General features: G+C 37.7%; 1 protein-coding gene across 17 annotated transcripts in view; it reads right to left on the minus strand.

Annotated features, from left to right (window-relative positions):
- BBS9 (Bardet-Biedl syndrome 9) overlaps positions 1–26,552 on the minus strand; it is a 517,916-nt gene that overhangs the window by 64,005 nt on the left and 427,359 nt on the right. The window contains exon 22 of one of the 17 annotated variants that reach the window (XM_063609686.1): positions 17,672–17,708. The exons of the other annotated variants lie outside the window; for them this stretch is intronic. Coding sequence (XP_063465756.1) covers positions 17,701–17,708 — 8 coding nt within the window. The 3' untranslated portion in view covers positions 17,672–17,700. Of the gene's footprint in view, positions 1–17,671; positions 17,709–26,552 lie in introns of those variants that run through there. 17 annotated transcript variants of the gene reach the window in all.

Raw genomic sequence — 26,552 nt, forward strand, 5'->3', positions numbered from 1 at the left:
GGGCTGAGACAACAGGGTTTCCTAAATGTACAATCATGTCATCCGCAAACAGGGACAATTTGACCTCCTCTTTTCCTAATTGAATACCCTTTATTTCTTTCTCTTGTCTGGTTGCCCTGGCCAGAACTTCCAACACTATATTGAATAGGAGTGGTGAGAGAGGGCATCCCTGTCTTGAGCCAGTTTTCAAAGGGAATGCTTCCAGTTTTTGCCCATTTAGTATGATATTGGCTGTGGGATTGTCATAAATAGCTCTTATTATTTTGAGATATGTTCCATCAATACCTAGTTTATTGAGAGTTTTTAGCATGAAGGGCTGTTGAATTTTGTCAAAGGCCTTTTCTACATCTGTTGAAATAATCATGTGGTTTTGTTGTTGGTTCTGTTTAAGTGATGGATTACGTTTATTGATTTGTGTATGTTGAACCAGCCTTGCAACCCAGGGATGAAGCTGACTTAATTGTGGTGGATAAGCTTTTTGATGTGCTGCTGGATTTGGTTTGCCAGTATTTTATTGAGGATTTTCACATCAACGTTCATCAGGGATATTGGTCTAAAATTCTTTTTTTGTTGTGTCTCTGCCAGGCTTTGGTATCAGGATGATACTGGCCTCATAAAATGAGTTAGGGAGGCTTTTCTTCTTCTATTGATTGGAATAGTTTCAGAAGGAATGGTAACAGCTCCTTTCTGTACCTCTGGTAGAATTTGGCCGTGAATCCGTCTGGTCCTGGACTTTTGGTTGGTAGGCTGTTAATTATTGCCTCAATTTCAGAGCTTGTTATTGGTCTACTCAGAGATTCAACTTCTTACTGGTTTAGTCTTGGGGGGGTGTATATGTACCAAGAGGACATTTCTTTAAGGCTTTTAAGAGACATATTGATGAACTGTTTCATGCCAGCATGACTGAACCCATGACAACACCACTCTAATTCACCCTCTAAAAAGTTGAAAGGAATACTGGGCCAGCCAAGAGCATGCAGCATCAATTCTTCTCTGTCCTCCTCTACTTGGGAGAGGTTGGAATATCTTTTTTAAAATCATTTCATACTTTTACAAGACAAATACTTACCAGCCTCAAGTCCTGAAGTTTAGAGTGGTAAATCATCCTATCACCAGACCTGTTCAAGTCAGATAAGGTTACATAATAGCAGAAGCCAGATAAGAGCCCCATTTGTGAATAAAAAGATCACTTCTTTTTAATTAAGCGTAAGCAACAAGCCCAAGTTATAACTTCAAGAAATCTTGAGGTATTTAAAGTATGCATATATTAAATTTAAAAATTGCAATTAACTGCTGAAAGGAAAAAGTTTTAAAATGTCTTCGAATTTTCTTTTGAAATAGTCTTTCCACTCACTCTGAAATAACCCCTGTCAAACTCTCTATATATAGTTTATACATAAATTATATAAAATAAATAAATAGTGTGTGTGTGTGTGTGTGTGTGTATGTGTGTGTGTGTTTTCTATGACTTCCAGTACAATTGAAGTACTTATTCTTCCCTGTATCAGAAATTTCTAGGATAATCTGTGTGGTCCCAGGGGATCTCTGGCTCTGGTACCAAATACGGCAGGGGAAAAAAATAAAAGACATCAGGGAGACATATTCTTGTCTGTGCTGCCAGGACTTTATCAATCAGCAGCCCAGACCTTGAACACGCATGTGACCTTGAATGAGTTACTTAGCTTCTCTGGGCCTCATTTTCTTCATCTGAAATCATCTCTACCTTGTTGGGTGATTGGAAGGGATAAATGCTTTAATATGTGTAATGTGCTTAAAAAGTGGCCAGCATATAGTAAGCACTGTGTATCTGCTGCTTACCACTGACCCATAGTTGGGGAGAAGAAAGGGCAAAGAGTTGCAGCAAAAATTGGAGCAAAAAAATAAAGGACCTTAAAGGTTAAAATCAAAATAAGTTATTTAGCTTCTTATATTGACTATTGGCAAAAAAGTTTTTCCAACTCCATGCCAAAGTCTGATGTTTGTAAAAGGAAAGATGATGTGGTGTAGGTGGAACAACCATGTGTTTGGAGATCTGGTTCTAGTCACAGCTCACCATTAAAATGCTATGTGATATCGTGTAAGCCTGTGGGCACTGGGACCCCACACGCACAATGGAGAAGTTGAAGTAGACAGTCTTTGAGGCCCTTCCTTTTTAAATATTCTACCAGTGAACCACCTGAAGACAAAGACAGTATCGCCACCACTAATGCCAGCAACTAAAAACCCCAAGCTAGGTGCAAATAGCCTTGTACGTGTGAAATGGGAACAACTAAGTAGCCAACCTTTATTATTTACGAGTTAATGTTCTCATACCCTACTCTCTTCTACTCCTTGGCTATCTGCATCTTCATTATTTCACTGTACATTACTATCTCTACCAGAGAGTAAATGAGAAATAAAAAATAAGGTGGAACAAATCAGTCAGTAACATCCCTAGTGAGCACCTTTGATAAAGCTTTAAGAAATAGCTAAGATGAAGTTTTAAAATTAATTATCAATACCTTTAATAAAATGAAAATATATCTGCACAAAGTAATAAATTACAGCATTTTTTTGCAATAGCAAAACAGTTGAAACTACTTAAATGAGAGTGGTTGAATAAACTATGGTATATCCATAAATTGGAGAACTATAAAGCTTAGACAAGAATAAGAAAGAGCTCTGTGAACTGGTAGAAACTGATATCTAGGGTATACTGTTACCCCGCAGAATCAAAGTGCAAAAGAGTGTATTTCATGAGCTACCATTTTTAGATGTTAAAAAAGCAGTCTAGGGAATAGAAGAAGAGCAAACAAATCATAAACATTTACTTCTTGGCACATTTTTCCTGTCCACTGAAGAATCAAGAAGCAATAACACACCAACAGCAATAAGCACACCTACTACTCAGATACTGATTTCTTAATAATATCCTATAATAAGAGGAACCAGGAGAAATTACTTATTTCAAGCTTGGGAAGGTACAAAATAGGCCAAAAGCGTCTTATTGTACCAGAAAATTAGAAAATTAGGGAAAAAAAATGATGGGGGCATGTTAAAAAGACATAGGAGGGTAAATTTTGTGACATGTGAATTATATCTCAATAAAATTACATGAAAGAAAGGGAAAGGGAAGAAGAGAAAGAGGAGCCAGGGAGGGGTGAGAGGGAAGGAGGACACAGGAGCCTGAATTATTTTCTTCTGGTCAAATCTGGGAAATTTTCAGTATCAAAATAAGCAAAGACAGTAGTGAACTATAACTATTGAATAAAATGAATCCATCAATCCTATATTAATTTTAAACAATGGATAGGTAAATAGTTGATTGATAGACAAGAGAAAGTTCTCAAACAGCTCAACAGCAAAAAAAAAAAAGAAAGAAAATCCAATTAAAAATGGGTAAAAGATTGAACAGACATTTCTCAAAAGAAGGTATACAAATGGCCAACACATATATGAAAAATATGCTCAACATCACTAATCATCAGAGAAATGCAAATCAAAACCACAACGAGACATCATCTCACTCCAGTTAAAATGGCTTTTATCAAAAAGACAAAAAGTAACAGATGTTGGTGAGGATGTGGGGAAAGGGGAATGTTTGTACACTGTTGGTGGGAATGCAAATTAATACAACCACTATGGAAAACAGTATGGAGGTTCCTCAAAAAACTAAAAATAGAACTATTATATGATCTGGCAATCCCACTGCTAGATATATATCCAAAAGAAAGGAAATTGGTATATTGAAGGGAGATCTGCATTCCCGTGTTTATTGCAGCACTATTCACACTAGGCAAGATATGTAATCAACTTGAGTGTCCATCAACGAATGAGTGAAGAAAATGTGATACATATATACAATGGAATATTATTCAGCCATAAAAGAATGAAATCCTTTTGCCTGTAATAACATGGATGAAACTACAGGACATTACGTTAAGTGAAATAAGCTAGACACAGAAAGACAAATATCGCATGTTCTTATCCTGCCTTAACTCATATGTGGAAGCTAAAATATTGATCTCATGGAAATAAGAGACTAGAATGACAGTTACTAGAGGCTGGGAGGGTAGTGAGGAGCAGGGGATAAAAAGGGTTTGGTTAGTAAATACAAAAATACAACTGGATACAGGGAGTAAGATCTAATGTTCAGAAGCACAATAAAAAGACTATAGCTAACAATAATTTATTATATATTTAAAAATAACGAGAAGAGTGGAATTGATATGTTCCTAACACAAAGAAACGATAAAATATTTGAGGTGACAGATGTTCCAATTACCCTAATTTGATCATTACACATGGTATACTTGTATCAAAATATCACATGTACTACATATTTATATGTACAAATATTATCTATATATAAAAATTAAACATTTATATTGAAAAAGAGAGGGTTCTTTTAGCAGAATGCTGCCTGATGAATGTAAATTTAATTGCATATGGAAGTTGAGTGTACCTTACTGTGGCATCTCAAATTCCAAAATGATAAGAGTTCTATACTAATGAAACCATATAACTATAAAAAATATATAAAATAAACTTCCTCTGTAGCCTGGGATTGAGAAAAATTTCCTAAGTATAGCTAAAAATTAAAAGAAACATGACAAAAAATAAGAAAAATTAAATGATCATTTCAAAGATGCAGAAGATAAATTTAATAAGTTTAAAACATCCACTCATGGTAAGAACTTTCAGCAAACTCAGAATAGGAGAGACTTTCCTTAATCCAGCAGAAAGAGCATTTTATGTTTTCCAGTTGTCCTCCCATTTTCTTCTTTTTTCTTGTCTCTTTTAATACTTTCTGTTTTTTCTCTATTCTATTCTGTTCTTTCAGTAGTTTCCCTCAAAATGGTAAAATACATACCTAAATTATAAAAGTCAAAAGTTAATTGATAACCCAATAGCTTTATCCTAAATATCTGTATGTATTTGTTTTTAAGAGGAGACCCTACAGCATATTTGTAGTACCTCTTTATAAACTTTTTTGTTTTAAATACTTTTAGAGAAAGATCGAAAACAAAATAGTACAATGAGTTTCCATATACCCCTCACCTATATAACATCTTATATAACCATAGTACAATTACCAAAACCAGGAAACTAACATTGGTATTATATCGTTAGCTAGTTAGCTGACAGAATTTATTCAAATTTCACCAGTTTTTCCACTAATGTTTCTGTTTCAGTATCCAATATGAAATTCCACATCACATCTGTTGTTATATCTCCTTAGTTTCCTCCAGTCTGTGATAATTCCTTAGTCTTCATAACACTGGCACTCCTGAACATATTGATGAATTATTTTCTGAAAAGTTTTTCAGTTTGGGGTTGTCTGGTGCTTCATCATAATTAGATTGAGGTTGTGTGTCCTTGTCACTAATACCACAGAAAGGATGTTGTACACTTCTCAGTGCATCACATGTGGGATATATGATGTTGATATGTCTCATTACACTGTGATCATTTAGTTTTTTTTTTTTTTTTTTTTTTTTATTATACTTTAGGGTTTTAGGGTACATGTGCACAATGTGCAGGTTTGTTACATATGTATCCATGTGCCATGTTGATTTCCTGCACCCATTAACTCGTCATTTAGCATTAGGTGTATCTCCTAATGCTGTCCCTCCCCCCTCCCCCCACCCCACAACAGTCCCCGGAGTGTGATGTTCCCCTTCCTGTGTCCATGAGTTCTCATTGTTCAATTCCCACCTATGAGTGAGAACATGCGGTGTTTGGTTTTTTGTCCTTGCGATAGTTTACTGAGAATGATGTTTTCCAGTTTCATCCATGTCCCTACAAAGGACACGAACTCATCATTTTTTATGGCTGCATAGTATTCCATGGTGTATATGTGCCACATTTTCTTAATCCAGTCTATCGTTGTTGGACATTTGGGTTGGTTCCAACTCTTTGCTATTGTGAATAGTGCCGCAATAAACATACGTGTGCATGTGTCTTTATAGCAGCATGATTTATAGTCCTTTGGGTATATACCCAGTAATGGGATGGCTGGGTCAAATGGTATTTCTAGTTCTAGATCCCTGAGGAATCGCCACACTGACTTCCACAATGGTTGAACTAGTTTACAGTCCCACCAACAGTGTAAAAGTGTTCCTATTTCTCCACATCCTCTCCAGCACCTGTTGTTTCCTGATTTTTTAATGATGGCCATTCTAACTAGTGTGAGATGGTATCTCACTGTGGTTTTGATTTGCATTTCTCTGATGGCCAGTGATGAGGAGCATTTTTTCATGTGTTTTTTGGCTGCATAAATGTCTTCTTTTGAGAAGTGTCTGTTCATGTCCTCTGCCCACTTTTTGATGGGGTTGTTTGTTTTTTTCTTGTAAATTTGTTTGAGTTCATTGTAGATTCTGGATATTAGCCCTTTGTCAGATGAGTAGGTTGCAAAAATTTTCTCCCATTGTGTAGGTTGCCTGTTCACTCTGATGATAGTTTCTTTTGCTGTGCAGAAGCTCTTTAGTTTAATGAGATCCCATTTGTCGATTTTGGCTTTTGTTGCCATTGCTTTTGGTGTTTTAGACATGAAGTCCTTGCCCACGCCTATGTCCTGAATGGTATTGCCTAGGTTTTCTTGTAGGATTTTAATGGTTTTAGGTCTAACATATAAGTCTTTAATCCATCTTGAATTAATTTTTGTATAAGGTGTAAGGAAGGGATCCAGTTGCAGCTTTCTATATATGGCTAGCCAGTTTTCCCAGCACCATTTATTAAATAGGGAATCCTTTCCCCATTTCTTGTTTTTGTCAGGTTTGTCAAAGATCAGATAGTTGTAGCTATGCGGCATCATTTCTGAGGGCTCTGTTCTGTTCCATTGATCTATGTCTCTGTTGTGGTACCAGTACCATGCTGTTTTGGTTACTGTAGCCTTGTAGTATAGTTTAAAGTCAGGTAGCGTGATGCCTCCACCTTTGTTCTTTTGGCTTAGGATTGACTTGGCGATGCGGGCTCTTTTTTGGTTCCATATGAACTTTAAAGTAGTTCTTTCCAATTCTGTGAAGAAACTCATTGGTAGCTTGATGGGGATGGCATTGAATCTATAAATTACCTTGGGCAGTATGGCCATTTTCACGATATTGATTCTTCCACCCCATGAGCATGGAATGTTCTTCCATTTGTTTGTATCCTCTTTTATTTCATTGAGCAGTGGTTTGTAGTTCTCCTTGAAGAGGTCCTTCACATCCCTTGTAAGTTGTATTCCTAGGTATTTTATTCTCTTTGAAGCAATTGTGAATGGGAGTTCACTCATGATTTGGCTCTCTGTTTGTCTGTTATTGGTGTACAAGAATGCTTGTGATTTTTGTACATTAATTTTGTATCCTGAGACTTTGCTGAAGTTGCTAATCAGCTTAAGGAGATTTTGGGCTGAGACAATGGGGTTTTCTAGATATACAATCATGTCATCTGCAAACAGGGACAATTTGACTTCCGCTTTTCCTAATTGAATACCCTTTATTTCCTTCTCCTGCCTGATTGCTCTGGCCAGAACTTCCAGCACTATGTTGAATAGGAGCGGTGAGAGAAGGCATCCCTGTCTTGTGCCAGTTTTCAGAGGGAATGCTTCCAGTTTTTGCCCATTCAGTATGATATTGGCTGTGGGTTTGTTGTAGATAGCTCTTATTATTTTGAGATACGTCCCATCAATACCTAATTTATTGAGAGTTTTTAGCATGAAGGGTTGTTGAATTTTGTCAAAGGCCTTTTCTGCATCTATTGAGATAATCATGTGGTTTTTGTCTTTGGTTCTGTTTATATGCTGGATTACATTTATTGATTTGCGTATGTTGAACCAGCCTTGCATCCCAGGGATGAAGCCCACTTGATCATGGTGGATAAGCTTTTTGATGTGCTGCTGGATTCGGTTTGCCAGTATTTTATTGAGGATTTTTGCATCAATGTTCATCAAGGATATTGGTCTGAAATTCTCTTTTTTGGTTATGTCTCTGCCAGGTTTTGGTATCAGGACGATGCTGGCTTCGTAAAATGTGTTAGGGAGGATTCCCTCTTTTTCTATCGATTGGAATAGTTTCAGAAGGAATGGTACCAGTTCCTCCTTGTACCTCTGGTAGAATTCAGCTGTGAATCCATCAGGTCCTGGACTCTTTTTGGTTGGTAAGCTATTGATTATTGCCACAATTTCAGAACCTGTTATTGGTCTATTCAGAGATTCAACTTCTTCCTGGTTTAGTCTTGGGAGGGTGTATTTGTCGAGGAATTTATCCATTTCTTCTAGATTTTCTAGTTTATTTGCATAGAGGTGTTTGTAGTATTCTCTGATGGTAGATTGTATTTCTGTGGGATCGGTGGTGATATCCCCTTTTTCGTTTTTTATTGCATCTATTTGATTCTTCTCTCTTTTCTTCTTTATTAGTCTTGCTAGCGGTCCATCAGTTTTCTTGATCTTTTCAAAAAACCAGCTCCTGGATTCATTAATTTTTTGAAGGGTTTTTTGTGTCTCTATTTCCTTCAGTTCTGCTCTGATTTTAGTTATTTCTAGCCTTCTGCTAGCTTTTGAATGTGTTTGCTCTTGCTTTGCTAGTTCTTTTAATTGTGATGTTAGGGTGTCAATTTTGGATCTTTCCTGCTTTCTCTTGTGGGCATTTAGTGCTATAAATTTCCCTCTACACACTGCTTTGAACGTGTCCCAGAGATTCTGGTATGTTGTGTCTTTGTTCTCGTTGGTTTCAAAGAACATCTTTATTTCTGCCTTCATTTCATTATGTACCCAATAGTCATTCAGGAGCAGGTTGTTCAGTTTCCATGTAGTTGAGCGGTTTTGACTGAGTTTCTTAATCCTGAGTTCTAGTTTGATTGCACTGTGGTCTGAGAGACAGTTTGTTATAATCTCTGTTCTTTTACATTTGCTGAGAAGAGCTTTACTTCCAACTATGTGGTCAATTTTGGAATAGGTGTGGTGTGGTGCTGAAAAAAATGTATATTCTGTTGATTTGGGGTGGAGAGTTCTGTAGATGTCTATTAGGTCCACTTTATGTAGAGCTGAGTTCAATTCCTGGATATCCTTGTTAACTTTCTGTCTCGTTGATCTGTCTAATGCTGACAGTGGGGTGTTAAAATCTCCCATTATTATTGTGTGGGAGTTTAAGTCCCTTTGTAGGTCACTGAGGACTTGCTTTATGAATCTGGGTGCTCCTGTGTTGGGTGCATATATATTTAGGATAGTTAGCTCTTCTTGTTGAATTGATCCCTTTACCATTATGTAATGGCCTTCTTTGTCTCTTTTGATCTTTGTTGGTTTAAAGTCTATTTTATCAGAGACTAGGATTGCAACCCCTGCCTTTTTTTGTTTTCCAGTTGCTTGATAGATCTTCCTCCATCCCTTTATTTTGAGTCTATGTGTGTCTCTGCACGTGAGATGGGTTTCCTGAATACAGCACACTGATGGGTCCTGACTCCTTATCCAGTTTGCCAGTCTGTGTCTTTTGATTGGAGCATTTAGCCCATTTACATTTAACGTGAATATCCTTATGTGTGAATCCGATCCTGTCATTATGATGTTAGTTGGTTATTTTGCTCGTTAGTTGCTATAGTTTCTTCCTAGCCTCGATGGTCTTTACAATTTGGCATGTTTTTGCAGGGGCTCGTACCGGTTGTTCCTTTCCATGTTTAGTGCTTCCTTCAGGAGCTCTTTTAGGGCAGGCCTGGTGGTGACAAAATCACTCAGCGTTTGCTTGTCTGTAAAGTATTTTATTTCTCCTTCACTTATGAAGCTTAATTTGGCGGGATAGGAAATTCTGGGTTGAAAATTCTTTTCTTTAAGAATGTTGAATATCGGCCCCCACTCTCTTCTGGCTTGTAGAGTTTCTGCTGAGAGATCAGCTGTTAGTCTGATGGGCTTCCCTTTGTGGGTAACCCGACCTTTCTCTCTGGCTGCCCTTAACATTTTTTCCTTCATTTCAACTTTGGTGAATCTGACAATTATGTGTCTTAGAGTTGCCCTTCTCGAGGAGTATCTTTGTGGCGTTCTCTGTATTTCCTGAATCTGAATGCTGGCCTGCCTTGCTAGATTGGGGAAGTTCTCCTGGATAATATCTTGCAGAGTGTTTTCCAACTTGGTTCCATTCTCCCCATCATTTTCAGGTACACCAATCAGACGTAGGTTTGGTCTTTTCACATAGTCCCAAATTTCTTGGAGGCTTTGTTCATTTCTTTTTATTCTTTTTTCTCTAAACTTCCCTTCTCTCTTCATTTCAGTCATTTCATCTTCTATCAGCGATACCCTTTCTTCCAGTTGATCGCATCTGCTACTGAGGCTTCTGCATTCTTCGCGTAGTTCTCGAAACTTGGCTTTCAGCTCCATCATCTCCTTTAAGCCCTTCTCTCCATTGGTTATTCTAGTTATCCATTCTTCTAATTTTTTTTCAAAGTTTTTAACTTCTTTGCTATTGTTTTGAATTTCCTCTCGTAGCTCAGAGTAGTTTGATCGTCTGAAGCCTTCTTCTCTCAACTCATCAAAGTCATCCTCCATCCAGCTTTGTTCCGTTGCTGGTGAGGAACTGCGTTCCTTTGGAGGAGGAGAGGTGCTCTGTTTTTTAGAGTTTCCAGTTTTTTTGGTCTGTTTTTTCCCCATCTTTGTGGTTTTGTCTACTTTTTGTCTTCGATGATGGTGATGTACAGATGGGTTTTTGGTGTGGATGTCCTTTCTGTTTGTTAATTTTCCTTCTAGCAGACAAGACCGTCAGCTGCAGGTCTGTTGGAGTTTACTAGAGGTCCACTCCAGACCCTGTTTGGCTGGGTGTCAGCACCGGTGGCTGCAGAACAGCGGATTTTCGTGAGAACACAAATTCAGCTGTCTGATAGTTCCTCTGAAAGTTTTGTCTCAGAGGAGTACCCGGTTGAATGAGGTGTCAGTCTGTCCCTACTGGGGGGGTGCCTCCCAGTTAGGCTGCTCAGGGATGAGGGACCCACTTTAGGAGGCAGTCTGTCCATTCTCAGATCTCCAGCTGCGTGCTGGGAGAACCACTACTCTCTTCAAAGCTGTCAGTCAGACAGGGACATTTAAGGCTGTGGAGGTTCTCGCTGAGTTTTTGGTTGTCTGTGCCCTGCCCCCAGAGGTGGAGCCTACAGAGGCAGGCAGGCCTCCTTGAGCTGTGGTGGGCTCCACCCAGTTCGAGCTTCCTGGCTGCTTTGTTTACCTAAGCAAGCCTGGGCAATGGCGGGCGCCCCTCCCCCAGCCTCGTTGCCACCTTGCAGCGTGATCTCAGACTGCTGTGCTAGCAATCAGCGAGACTCCGTGGGCATAGGACCCTCCGAGCCAGGTGCGGGACACAATCTCCTAGTGTGCCGTTTTCCAGGCCCGTTGGAAAAGCGCAGTATTAGGACGGGACTGACCCGATATTCCAGGTGCCGTCTGTTTCCCCTTTCTTTGACTAGGAAAGGGAACTCCCTGACCCCTTGCGCTTCCCGAGTGAGGCAATGCCTCGCCCTGCTTTGGCTCGCGCACAGTGCGCTTCACCGACTGTCCTGAACCCACTGTTAGGCACTCCCTAGTGAGATGAAACCGGTACCTCAAGCAGAAATGCAGAAATCACCCGTCTTCTGTGTCGCTGGGGCTGGGAGCTGGAGACCGGAGCTGTTCCTGTTCGGCCATCTTGGCTCCACCCCCCGATCATTTAAGGTGATGTCTACTAGATCTCTCTCCTGTAAAGTAATAGTTTTCCCTTAAAATTAATAAATATGTTTGAGACTATGCAAATATTTTGTTTCTCTTCAAACTTTCTCTCACTGATGTTAGCATCCACTGGTGGATCTTGCTTGTAGTAATGGCTATTGTGATGTTTGTCTAATAGTGATTTTACATTCTCTCATTTCTTCTTCATTTATCAAATGGAATTTTACTGTAAGGAATAGCTGTCCTTTCCCCCCTATTTTTATTTATTTATTTACTTATATCAGTATGGATTCATATTTCTTTCATTCTACAGGTTATAATCTAATATCACCATTATTTGTTTTGTTGCTCAAATTGTTCCAGCTTTGGCTGTTGGAAGCTCCTTGAGGCTGGCTTCTGTGTCTTTTGAGCGCACTTTCAGCCTTCTGACACTAGTAGATGCTTCAGGCTCATCTTATGTTTTCTTGACTCTGCCCTGGAATCAACCACTTCTCCAAGGAGCTCTGGTTCCTTTTTTAAAGTATTTAATTTTTATATCTTCTGTCACGTAGAAGAAGGTGCTATTACCATTTACATTTAATGCAAAACCTCCTTGCTTTTGGATGTGCTTTGAATCTTGAAAAATACTTTTTCTCATTTGGGACAGTGCTTACAATACAGAAAGTAAGAAAAGCAGAATAAGACCACTTTTTAAGATAAGCATGTATTACCTACATAATCAGCCTGGTTATTTTTATTAGAGATGGTAATTAGAAACCAAAATCTGGGCACCAGGTATGTTCACTACTACTAGTATGTCTTTGTTCCCAGGCCCTCTCAGCAGACAGAGTTAGGGAATATCATGTATTATGTATGCACATGCATGCACACATTCATCTATTTTATTTTTGCATTACTTAATTAATTTATTTATTTTTGAAATGGAGTCTCGCTCTGTCGCCCAGGCTGGAGTGCAGTGGCATGATCTCAGCTCACTGCAATTTCCACCTCCCAGGTTCACGCCATTCTCCTGCCTCAGCCTACTGAGTAGCTGGGACTATAGGTGCCAGCCACCACGCCCAGCTAATTTTTTGTATTTTTTTTTTTTTAGTAGAGATGGGGTTTCACCGTAGCCAGGATGGTCTCAATCTCCTGACCTCGTGATCCGCCTGCCTCGGCCTCCCAAAGTGCTGGGATTACAGGTGTAAGCCACCGTGCCCAGCCTATTTTTGCATTTATATATCTGCATATATATGTCTGTATACTACTATATATATATATATATGTATATATATATATGTATATATATATGTGTATATATATATGTATATATATATGTGTATATATATGTATATATATATGTGTATATATATGTATATATATATGTATATATATATGTGTATATATATATGTATATATATATGTGTATATATGTGTATATATATATGTATATATATATATATATATATACACACACACATCTATATATACTAAAAACCATGAGTTCATACTACTACCTCTGATTGAGTTTGATACTACAGGGTTCCCACTTCCATACTTCTAACTTCTTTGTTTAATCCTAGCATACACATAAAGCAGTTTCAGAATTGATAACCCACACTGCTAGGAGACACAAATTCACTAACTTGAGTGAAGCATTTGTGTATAATACTTTTTGCCCTTAGCCTCACAATACCAGTCAAAATACCCAGATTAGCACTTTTCTTTCCCACCCCCGTCAGTGTAAATATGTTATCAATATCAATTCACAATAGAGTCAGGCTCATCTGTTATATTTTGTATCCAATTTTAGGTTCCCCTACATCCTGGTTTTATTGATCTATTTATTTATAGAGAGGGAGTATGCAAAACACTATTATATTTCTAGGAATCAAGCAAAACACAAAGAGGTTCTCAGAAAAGAATTGCACCCTCCTTATCCCTTTTATCTTGTTTCCATCTCTCTCCTCTTCTTTCTACTCCTTTACCATTCACTTCCTATAGGTAACCAATCTCTTTAGCTTCTGATTTAACCTGCCTTAATTTCTTTTGCACAAATAAATACATACACATATATTTTCTTAAATTCCTTCCTTCTTACCCGAAGGGAAGCATACCATAACATCATTCTGTATTCCCCTTTTTCATTTAGCAGTATATACTGTTCAACATGTTTTGAAGTTAAGTTCTTATAGAAGTTAGAAGAGAGATTCTGAAAATAAGAGAAGATATGATACATGATGACACTGGCAAAACCACTATGGAAACAGTACGGAATTGTCACAGTAATTCATGCATACACTCAATTCAAGAAATAGCTTTGTAGTATCCACTATGTTCCAAGAACTACTAACAAGTTACAACAGAGATAAGCCCATTGTTAACCTTAAGGAACTTACAGTCTAGAAGAGAAATGTGAGAGTAAAAAGACAGTTCTAATACATTAGGATAAATCTATGATAGGGGTAAGCTATAGGGTTACCTAGGAGAAAACACAAAACTCTGGTTAAGTGGGAGGAAGGAAGTGGGGATGTCAGCAAGAGCTTCTGGAGGAGATATGCATGCTGAGAAATTAAGTCAATTAGAAACTCACCAAGCAAAAGTGGTAAGGGAGGAAGAGGCAGGAGCTCCAGAGAGGAAGCCACGTACACATTTTTAAAGAGAAAAATCCATGTCATGCATTGGTATGGGGAATGCTGAGAGACAAGGCTAGAAAAGAAAGCAATGATGAAATCATGAGGTCATGAAGGGCCTGATAACCACGGTAAGGAATTGGCACTTAAGCCTAGAGATAATAGGAGGCAAAGAAGTAAGACTATAAGCCAAGGAAGTTCTTTCTATGTGTTCTGAAGTATAAAAAATGTACTGAAGAAGAAAGACTACAAGAAGGGAGAACAGGCTGCTGCAACAAAGCAAAGGTAGCAATAGTGGTGGCCTAAGCTAGGCTAATTGGTGGGGACAGAGAGATATGGTTCAGGGCAAGAGATTTTATGCATCTATTTAAATCTAGCTTGAGCACCTATAGGTGCCAGTACTAATCCTGAGATATTAAATACAAAGAGAAGTAGGTTTTGGGGTAAGACGGGGTATGGAACATAATGACTTCAGTTTCTGAAAGTATTGAGATTAAGGTACTTCTATCACATTTAAGTGGAAAAGGTCAATGAACAATTGGATGTATGGATCTAGAGCTTGGGAAAGAAGACCTGGTGAGAGTTCAAACTGAGAAGTCATCAGCATGCAGAAAGTAACTAATAACAGAAATTAAAACCACCCAGTAAGTGAGAAGAGCCAAGGACAGAATCTGAAGGCACACCAACTTCTCAGGTTAAGCAGAGGAGAGAGGCCCATGAAAGAGGCTGAGAAGGAGCAGCCAAGGAGATGAGACAATCAGGGGAAAGCAATGTCCTGGAGCCTGGGGAAGAGTGCTCAAGGAGAAAATCGTCAGCAGCACCAAATACTCCTCAAAAGTTAAGAGAAATAACAAGGTAGGTGATTTCAGAAAAGTATGATTCAAAGTAGGAGAACAAAATAGCAACGGCTACTGAGAGTCCTGGTATCCAGGAGGATATATGCAATATGCACATTTAAAGAAGAGAGAGACTCTGCTGAGTTTGAATGCTGCTGGGAGAAGAAATGAGTTTATTTATTTTTCAGGTCAAATAAAGAGCACTGTATCATCAGATAGAACGAAAATGCACAAAGACAGAACTTCAGGTAGGCTCACCCTAAAAATTTAATAGAGAACAGTCTGGACTTCATTTAAGGATTCCTTAAGTAATGCACATCTAATCAAATCTACTTCCACATGACATCAGGCTTCCATTCTGAAGGGGAACAGAAGCCCATCATCATTCCTATCTCCCTTTCCTTTTATTGGTCTCATTACCTCACTGAACTACCACTGGAAAGAAACTTACAACCTGGGGAAACTTAGTTCCTCATATACAGTTATTTTTCTTACATTCTTAAATTGTAGCTGTTTATACTTTTAACATAAATGATCTAATATTTGTTCTTACAATTTTCTTTGGAAAAATGTGTCTCTGATTTGTCAAATGTACATTCTTCTTCAATGAAATTTAAGCCAATTTAACATCTTTGATTTGAAAGTTTTGTCTTTATATTAATAACATATGTGTTTTATAACTTTTGGCAAAAATGCACTGTATACATACAGTAATGACTAATTCTCCTTGTTAAAAAAATAAAAAGATAACACTCTGATAATAACCAGAGCTATAAAAATAGAAAACAGGCATTTAAATTTGAAAAGCACTAAATCTTTTATCTCTACCTTTCAAATGACAGATACCTCTTCAAAACAAACAACAGAGCAACTCCTTTTTAAATTTTAAGTTATAAGGTCCTTATTATAAGTGTTTGATTTTCTTCATTAAGTGGGAACTTTAAGGCTGATGTTACTCTCAAAATTCTCTGTCTTTCAGGAAATAACCTACCATCAGAATTTCAAAATATATATATATAATGTATACATATACATTATAGATGTATAATATTAGATTATGTTATGCATCAGGTATTATGTATTGTGTATATATATATATATATATATATATATATATATATATATATTACAATGCAGTATCTTTCAAACTTGGCAAAAGTACAGACATCTTTTTTAAAAAAAAACATTACTTCTTGTCTGTAGCATTTCTTGATCACTGACCTAACATTATGCCAATATCTTAACAATAATGAGAACCAAACTTTTCCATCAGTATATCAATATTGTGTCTATAAATATGTGAATGTGTGAAGTATAGAATGGAGTCTGTGACCCATAAGGCAGAAGTCAACAGAATCTATGTCTAATGGAAGGAAACTTAAATAGACATTTGTAGATAAAACTGGCCCAGATCTTATCTGCAGACCATACTCGTTATGTTTTTTTCCCCCAATAGTAAATAAGTGATTCAAACAAGATATTGGGACACCATCTATTCCACTTCTCACCTTGTACCTGTATAAATACTCTACAACTGCAGTCTAAGAGGTATCCTAATTTATTTATAGCTATATATATATATATATCAGTATATATAGATATATATATATATATATATACTACTGATAGCCTTAATGTTTTGTATTGATCTGGGCTCTGCCTTCAACCCTACTTGGATGCTGGCTATTATGCAAGTTTCCAATTCAGACCTGAAGACAGACTGTTAAAACTTAAGTGACGACATGCCTGTCTTTCACTTTCACTGGCAAGACAATAATACCCACAACCCAGAAGCTCTGAACTAAATATAGAATTTAAAACAATCTCTGCTATCATCATGCACCACGGAAAACAAAAAGACAGGGAACCAAGATAAATAACAAAAGAAAATAAACTACTGAATAACATCATTCTGTTGACTACAATAGACTTATTGAACAGAAGTCATTACCTGGCACTGATGCATTTTTTGGGAGCTCACAAATGTTTCAGCCAGTACACAGTTACCACCTAATTTCCCTTTAAGTCATATTTTCCTGAAACTCTAATAGGCAACTTATGTGACAGAATCAGGCTTCCTCATACCAAGTAAGCAAACACAGGAATGGCTCAGAAATGAGGGCTCAAGGTCAGAAAGCCTAAAAGTAAGACAAGTCAGTAAAAAAGAGATAGTAGTACATGGAAATATGTGAAACACTGTAGGAAGGACAGAAGACAATGAAGATGTACTGAGCATCGACCATGTACCAAATACTAGCGCAAGGCACTTTATATATGTTATCTTTTTTGATATTTCAATATCCTTATGAAGTAGGCATTATAACCACCATTTTAGAAATGACACCGAATCAAATGATTAGTAAGTAGAATCTAGATTTTACATAGGTTCACCTAATACCAACCATTGAGCTATTTTCACTTCCCTGTGTAGCCTCATGCATTAGATTATATAAATATTTCCTTTTGGTGTTATATCTACACTGCAGTTCTACAGCCAGGGATTCTTAAGTGTTAGTTCCAAAAAATTAGTACAAATCATTCTTTACCTCAAAAAGAGGGATTATCTCCCAGCAATGAGTTCAGTTTTTGGAGAAACAGGCTGGATCTGCTTTCAATCTCAAATGCCTGGTAAGGCAACACAGAAATATTTGTGAGATTGTTGTTATTCTCATCACAGAGTGAGCACACATTACATTTTCACCTCTTTTCCAGAAGAAATTGATCAGGGCTTTAAAGTGACAGCCAAGAATTTATGTAATCTTCTATCGCAGTTTGAGAACATCTGACGCGAAAAAAAGAGTAAATCACCTTTCCATTATAATAATCAGAATAAAACGAAAGGTCATCATGAATTGAACATTTCCCATGGGCTAGGTCCTACGCTACGTGTCTTCCATGCATTATCTTGATCAGTCCTCACAACACTACTATGGTCTCAGATAAGGAGACTAAGGCCCAGAAAGGTTAAGTTACTTGCTCAAAATCACATGGCAACATAAGTGATAGGCTAGAATACAAATCCAGGTCAGCCTGTCTCCATATATCATGCCCCTGAAATACAACACATCATTCCCAACTAATTATTTGTTGCTTGTGTTGTATTAAAATCCCTTCCAATGTCAAACATGCAAGACGAATTACAGGTGAGTTACGACTATGGAGATGAGGGTGCCATGGGTGGATAGTGTAAGAATAGGTCTATGGGAGATAAATTACACTATAATGTAACTAGATAAAATAAATATCTCTCTTCTCTCTCTAATTTGCCAATAAAACACAGAAGGGGAGGTGATAGCTCAAAAGAAGACAATCTTCATCTTTAAAGCAAGATTCAGTAACATAATGAAATTTTTTTTAAAAGAATTGATGAATTCCAGGCAAGATTTTTAGAAAATCTTTCAAAGCTAAAATGAATAAAGCATAAGTTCCAGTAAGTATGTGGTCTTATTGGCAGCAATATACAGAGATCTGAAGTCTTAAGTTAGCTGCTTTCTCAGAAACTCTGATCATGCAATAAAGCCTGCTGTAAACATTGTTCAAAGAAGCTCTCACTTCGCATCTCATGACTTTGTTTTAGCACCGAATGCAGATTGGCAAAGATATTATATTGCAGTCATACTCAGACATTCCTTCCCTCGACCATCACTTACAGTACACAATGCAGCTAAAGTGACCCCATACGTGCAACTCAACAGGCATAGAGGATTGAGTTATTCACGTGAGAATCAATTTTACACCAGACTAGAATAAAAAGTTGCTTTTGAAATGTGTAAAAGAGGCCAAAAATACACACTATTTCTTTGGCAGCAAAAGCACCACACTATCTTCATGCTAAGATAGAGAGTAGTTGTATAATAGGCCATAAAAAAATTATCAAAATTCAATTTTCTAATCAAATATCTTGATTTCAGATCAGAATGACATCAGAAATAGCTCAAATAGAACTGCTTTTTCAGGATAGACTTTACCTCCTGTGTCAGTGGAGATCTTAAATTCTTTTAAAAGCAATCTCTTAGAACGATGGCCATAGTTGTTTGTAAAACAAAACAACTGTTACTAATCCTAACAATAAACCCATTTCCAGTTCCCAGGTTCCAGTGGTCTTGACCTTGGTTTAAAGTTGAAGTGAAATGCATAGATGTCTTAAAACTGGGAACATAAATCAGACTGAGTACCTACACATATTCTAGCAAATCCTTTATTTGACTATTATCTGAACTTATCCTTTTGACACCAGAGACGACTCAACACATCTGGAGTACTGTTTTGACAGTACTTCTGATTTATACTCCTAGACCCATTGCAATCTGTAGGCTTTAGCAATATAAATTTTAAAAATACACTCTATAATAATAATTACACCTATACTCTCCATTGCATCAACGTGACATCAATATGTCATCAAAATGAGCATTTCTTGGTTTTGTAAAAATATATTAAGAATGGTCTCCTTTCTCTTTTCTTTTTTTTTTTTTTTCTTTTGAGATGGAGTCTCGCTTTGTCACCAGCCTGGAGTGCAGTGGCACAATTCCGGCTCACTACGACCTCCACCTCCTGGGTTTAAGTGATTCTTCTGCCTCAGCTTCCTGAGTAGCTGGGACTACAGGCGCGTGCCACCACACCCAGCTAATTTTTGTATTTTTAGTAGAGATGGGGTTTCACCATGTTGGCCAGGATGGTCTCAATCTCCTGACCTCATGATCCACCCACCTCGGCCTCTCAAAGTGCTGGGATTATAGGCATGAGCCACCGCGCCCAGCCTCTTTTCACTTTTCTATGGCTTCTGTCACTACATGTCCAAGCGATTCGGCTTTTTCAGCTTTCATAGGTTAGCTGTTTCAAGCTCAGTTTAGGATTTGGGGCTGTACCATATAATAGGGCACCTCCTTGACCTAGTGGAAGCCAATTATTTAAATTTGGGGGAAGTAGGAATTCTGTCTTGTCTGCAGATTGAAACTTTAGTCAAATGGTGCCTTTTCAGAGAAGCAGGAGAAAAGAATATTTCATTTCCTTTTGAGTAGCTGTTGTTAATTTTGAATAGTCCTAGGTTACAGACATGAACATTTAAAAAGAAATCTCTCCTTAAGGAATCCCCCAAAAGTGATTATTATCATATATGTTTATCACCTTGTTCTATATACCACAGAGACTTCACAGTCCACCAGCCATGCATTTCAATTTCATCCTTTGATTTTCAATGGTAAATCTAAGGGTCAACTAGTCTTTCTTTGAAATGCCCTATATGGCACAGTTATAGGAAAGGCAGAGTATCATTAATATAATCTTCAATTAATAGAATAAAACATACTACTACTTATATTCCTACTTTGAAATTGAAGTTACTTTGAAATTTCAGTGGCAACTCTATTTACAGCCCAGGATTATTCCTAAAAGGTCAGACTACACAGAATTGTTAAGGGGTAAAATTAATAACAACTATTTTTCAAGAAAGAAAAGACAATTGTTGGTAACATGTCTATGTAATATCTTTGAGTCAATAACATAAAGTACATAGCCATCAGTGGAAAATACTGCTGTACTTGTATTACAAATTCAAATCACTGTTCTTATTGTGGAATTTTCAGCTGGTTTAATTTTAATAAGAAATCTTACCATGACATTGTCCTGTTGGAAGATCACAAATTAAAGCATTTTTCCTTCTTCATACTTGCTCACATCTGTTTCTTCCTGTTCTTCTTTTCTCTTGTTCTAGTGTTTGACTCTGTTTAATTCTCATTCACACTTTTAATGATCTCCTTTCTAGTTTTTAGAGAGAAGTCTCTATTTTTAGGTGGTAGATGCAAGGCGTATTTTTATTTTCTGACTCATTTTCCTCCTCATATCATTCCCAAATTCTCATCTCAGAGTCCCAAAAAGATCAGTGTTCCAAGAGCTGGAAATTTATCGTTTCTGTCAACTCAGGTGGCTACTACCTCTAGGATTTGGGAAAGGCTAGAGGAAAAGGGAAAACTGCTCCCTTTTCTTCTTCCTCCATCCTTTGAGCTATCTTGGCAGAGCAGGACTCAGAAATACTGTCGTCATGGCCTGCATTAAACTTATGCATGAAGAAGCAGGAAATAAGACAGGACAAATATTTACCCTTAAGTATGAAAACCAGGGTGGAGTTGGGAGGAGGGAGAATAATATTGGACAATGGTAGCAGTTCACTTAGAAAAGAACTCCACAACTCTAAAGCACTTTAAAATGGTGTCCATCAATTCTTCTTCAGTGTATTAGGTGGCTTACTAAGGTCACACAGATTGGTAGATTAGAAAAATGAACTGTAGGATTAAATGACAGACTTGAAATGTATAGTCCCTAATACTTGTTGCAGTAAGAGCAAACTAAGTTTTAAAAGGAAGGGGTCTCCAAGAAGTAGCATAAGGAGAAAAAGGCAAAACGGGGTCCATTTAGCACTAGAAAGAAAAAGCTGCCTGGGGAAGTCAGACATGTTCAATTAAAAATAGGGATGGGTAGGTGCTAGTGAGTATTTTTTATTTCCACTGAAGCCAAGACAAAAGGAAATGAGCTTAAATTGTAACAGGAGGGATTAAAGTTAAACATCAAGGGAAAAAACCTTCCTGATGAGAAGGCTGGTGAGATAATGGAACACATAATTGAGAGGGCTGTGGAAGCCTATCCCTAGAGATGCTTAAGAATAAACATCTATCTTTCTGGGGTGGTTTTAGATGCAGAAGGGCCTGGAGTATTTGAATGGAGACTTTTAGATTTATCTTCCAGTCCTAAAATACTATTACTTTATTTAATGAGACAGACCATCTCCTTGGTACATCCACTGAAGCAACAACGAATGGGGGAGGGGGAAGTAGGCAGCAGCACTATTTTATTTTGACCTTGCTTGGATAAAAGCAATTCTCAAAGCACCTGAACCAAAGCTTATACCCAGGTGTGGCTAATCTTATAATAGTTAATGAATGCATCTCATGGTGATTTCACAAAGTTAACGGCAAGTTTGGACTGTGTTCCTTCATTAAACAAAGGGATTGGAAAAAATGTCTTCATTTAGAAAGGGAAGCAGTTGAATTGTTTGTAATGTGATGAGAAGACTAAAGTAAGTTTGCTTATCTTGTTCCTACTCAGAATAATCCACTATGATCCCTAGGCTGGTTTGGAGAAAATCCAGTTGTTCTACACAATTTCAGGGCCAGGAAAGAGATATACTACATATACCCATCCATCCTGCAGCAAGCATCTACCATGTGCTGGCTCTATGTTAAGTGCTAGGGGTACCCAAGCCACAAAACACATGCACTATCCTCAAGGATCCCACTGCAGGGTTGGGTTAAGGGAAACAGAGCTCTATAATACAATGCAATTCCAGATACTGTATCTGGGTAAACTGATAGAGAAGGGTGTTGTGGGTCAGGGGAGAGTCATGAATGGCGTTAGGCAATATTGGAATTATGAAGGACTACAGGAGTCAGCCAGCTGCAGTAGGAAAGATGGGAATCCTGGGCAGAGGAATAATACGCCCAGGATCAGGGAGATCTGGGAACAAAGGAGAATATGCATCCTTCTGGAAGCTGCAGATAGGTGAGAATGATGGCAGCATAATTGCTGGTGGCAAGTAAGAATGAAGGGGCTGGAGACACAGGAACTAGACTATGAAATGACTCATGAGTCGTGGCAGATAATTAGGAGTTTATTGTGAAGGCAATGAAGGACTTCAAGCTCTAGAGGGATATGATCAGATCACATGTGTCTATAGGGGTTGCATAATAAAAGTAAACTCAGCTGGCAGCATGTTTGGCTGTGATTTTTCAGTACACGAATAGTGGTTAGGTCAGGTGAACATGCGAGTAATTACCAGGCTGTTAAGTCTCATATGCCCAAGCCACAATCCTGTTTTTATTGGGTAAGGCTGCTATCTGAAGCTTTGGCCAGTCAAGCCTCCTGGCTCATCCTGCTTCTATGCCCGACAGCTAAATGATGAAGTCATAATCCTGGGGGCTACTCTTGGGTTATATTTCTTAAAGAAAAAAAAATCATGGTTGGCTAACTCCATTCTTAAAGAGCAGCTTGTATCACTTGTACCCCCAAGACATCAGGAATTAAAAAATAAAATGTCAAGAGTTACAGAGTTCCACTTTATCTTCATCAAATACCCTGCGGTTTCTGAGCAATTATCATAGTGCTTTACCTAACAGCTGTGCAGTGTTTATTCCTAGTCTTCTACGGGCACAAAAAATGTTTAGGGAATCATCTACGAAGATAAGTGTGGCCACTGGGGACAATTATCTTGCTGATGATAATTTTCACCAAAAGCAGGGAGCACCATTATGAATCATCTATGACCACTTACGCTTAAGCTGAATACATTAAAATTTAATGGTTTCAACACAAGAAGCTAGTCGTAAGTCTGCACATCAAGGCACTAATGTGTTGGGCCCAATTGTACTTAGGAGAAGAAGGTCAGGAATGCATAACAGCCAACTATATTTTGCTATAAAATGAAAATTATGAATCTCTAATCACAAGTGAGGAGTCTTTTTAAAAAATTCATTATTCATGATTTCATTCTCTAAATTATTCATTTTCTCAAATGTTATTGCAGCAGCCTTTTAAACTTTTCTACTCCCTCCACTTTCAAGTGATAAATGCCTGAGAACTAAGCAGTCTTTAGCCTTTGAATATAATATAATGCTATTTCAACATGCTGTCGGCTTCTGCTCACAATTATTCCGGATTACGAATGCAGATTGGCCATTCAAGGTTAAAACTGTCACCTTTCATTTGGTCTAAGAGATAATAGGTTCATAAAAAAGAGGCCTGTTTCAAGAATTTTCATTTCTAATAAAACCTAAATTTTGAAACAAGGCTGCCTCTATAATCTGGCCCCAGTCCACCTTACAAATGCCATCTCACATCATTCTCCCCAGTCACCCTGGCCTCCTTTCCTACCTCCTTTGAATCCTTTGCCTGCCCTATTCCCTCTCTCTGGAATGTCCAGCCTTCCCTGCCATGCCCAAGCCCATCAAGTGCATCTTCACACTGTTGGCTCCTTCCCATCCATCCTCACCTTACATGCCCCCACTTCAGTGAGGCTTCCTCAAGTACCTTCTCCCCTGCCATTTACTCTTATCACACTACCCTACTTACTGCCTTCATCTAATTACAACAGTTAGTAATGATCTTTTTTGTTGTTTGTGTACTGTTTTGCCTTCCCACTAGGATGGATACTTTATGAGACTTTGTCTATTTTGTTTCCCATAATATATGCAGGCTATATAGTATCAGAATGGGCACAGAGTACATATTCAATAAGGATTTATAAAATAATTTTTGATTCCAGGAGATAATAAAGGTATATTTTAATGCAAAATCACCTCTTCAGTTAAATATGTTCAATTTCTTCCCAATTTGCCTCACTTGTTTCTATGAACTGACTTCACGAGCCATCAAAGGGCTCTACCTAAACTACTAGCAAGGCCACAGGCCATAACCTAGAACTTGGGATGGTGGTGGTAGAGGGTTACAACATAGACTCTCACTAAGATAAGGATCCTGGGATCCTAACAGTTGGAGGTAAAGAAAAAGAAACTGTGGTTCAGAGAGGTCAAGTGAAAAACCATCTGCTTATCTTCTAGCATCTTGCAATCCACGGAGGATGTCCCAAGCCAACTGTAGGATCGTTGGAAAAGAAAGAGTCTAGAAGCAGCCTGCAGCATTATCAACTTAGACATGCTCCTTAGAAATGCCACAAATCCATGTGCAGATTAGTTTCATACTAAACCTGCCTCTTGAGTAGAGAAAGAGAACCTACTTTGCCCAGGATTACTCCTCATCAGCTGGCATGGTCCACCAGACCATTTTATCCAAAGGACTGACGTTAATTGCAAAAGGAATGGAACTAAATGGGTCAAGTTTGTAGAGAATAAGTCTGTCAGTTATTGAAATATATCTTCACAATAAAAATCAAAGTATGGTACCTTTGAGCATTTTATGCTTTCTCAAATTAAGTGATGTTTCTGGATAGCACACAATGTATTACTACAATAAAGAAACCTTAGATTCAGATATTAAATAAAAGTAATGATGATGGCCTTCTAGCTAATTCAAAAAGCTACTCAAATGGAAACTGAGTGCATAATTACTAGACATTCTTGGCAAATGAAAAAAAGTAAAAGATCTTCAGATAAGCGGTCCAATTAAGCACCTTGGGATAATTGAAGAGATGATTTTACAAGTATTCTAGACAGGGTTATCATGGTATTTTTTTGGAGAACTAATAAATTCTTCAAAGCATTTCTTTGAAATATTATTATTGGCATTTGTAGGAGACCTGAAGCCAGGGAGAGGAAAGGCAACTGGTCTTGTTATAAAATTCATGCCTAAAATGACAAAGGCTCAGAAAAGGGGGCTTAAGTAAATACTTGCAGAATAACTGATGAGCCAGATAAAGATCAGAGACATAGAGAAGCTTACATTTCAACCCCCAGTCCCACATAGAACCCTTTAGATTAGGCTAGTCTTCTTGAAGACAGGCTTGTACTTCTTATTACTCATTAAAACTAGATTTTGGAATGTCTACTGAAGTCATTCAAACTGCCCTTTTGTACCTTAGGTGGCTAACGTGGCAATATAATTACAGAGGATACATTATGTTAGACATTAGAGCAGTTCTGTGATGTTCTCAGATGCCCACCAAGGACTCCAGCAAATTGACACCTCTAAAGTCATTTTCCTGGCATCTTGAGTTGAATTTAGTGCCAGGTCTTCAAATGTGAATAGCTCATATGTCATCCCATTATGCCTCCTGGCTTCTGACCAGTACACCTTTAAAATAGATTTATTTAGGCTATAAACTTACAGGACAGTGCCTCTGTCTTCAAATATATTACATTTAAACAGCTGGGAAAATAAAATACTAATTTTCCAATGCTGAAATTTCTGAGGCTAATTTGAGAAACAGTATGAAGAAGGCTATCAAACTCTATTAAAGACACAAATTTAGATGATGTTTTGTAATGTACTAAAGGAAAACTCACAGAAAGGAAAACATAAGACTGGGAAAACTCTCAAGGGCTCATCACCCTTGTGTTTGACTTGAGGTGTCGTTAAATAATATTCAACAAAGTAAGTGGGGGTAGGGATGTCATGACTTTAATTAGAAAGTAGTTCCAGATAGGGAACAAATTCCTCTAGTACATCGGAAGATATAATTCACTTCCTGTTAATAAACTCACTCACTCCTGTTGCCATGAGAGAGACTTGTTGTCTAATAAATTTTTGTAGATTATGAATTAACTGTAAGAAATGAGGCTGTGTCTCAAGGAAATCACTTAGTGACATTGGTAATCCAAATACGTACTACTACATAACATTGTGCACTACCAAGTGTTATCAGATAAACAAAAACAGTAATCATGTATTTTGTACCCACATGGATTTTCTACTCTCACTTAAAACACACATACATAGCAATTAGAGAAACACAGTGTGACATGA

Source organism: Symphalangus syndactylus, chromosome 9 (genome assembly GCF_028878055.3).
Source record: "Symphalangus syndactylus isolate Jambi chromosome 9, NHGRI_mSymSyn1-v2.1_pri, whole genome shotgun sequence".
Lineage (NCBI taxonomy): Eukaryota > Metazoa > Chordata > Mammalia > Primates > Hylobatidae > Symphalangus > Symphalangus syndactylus.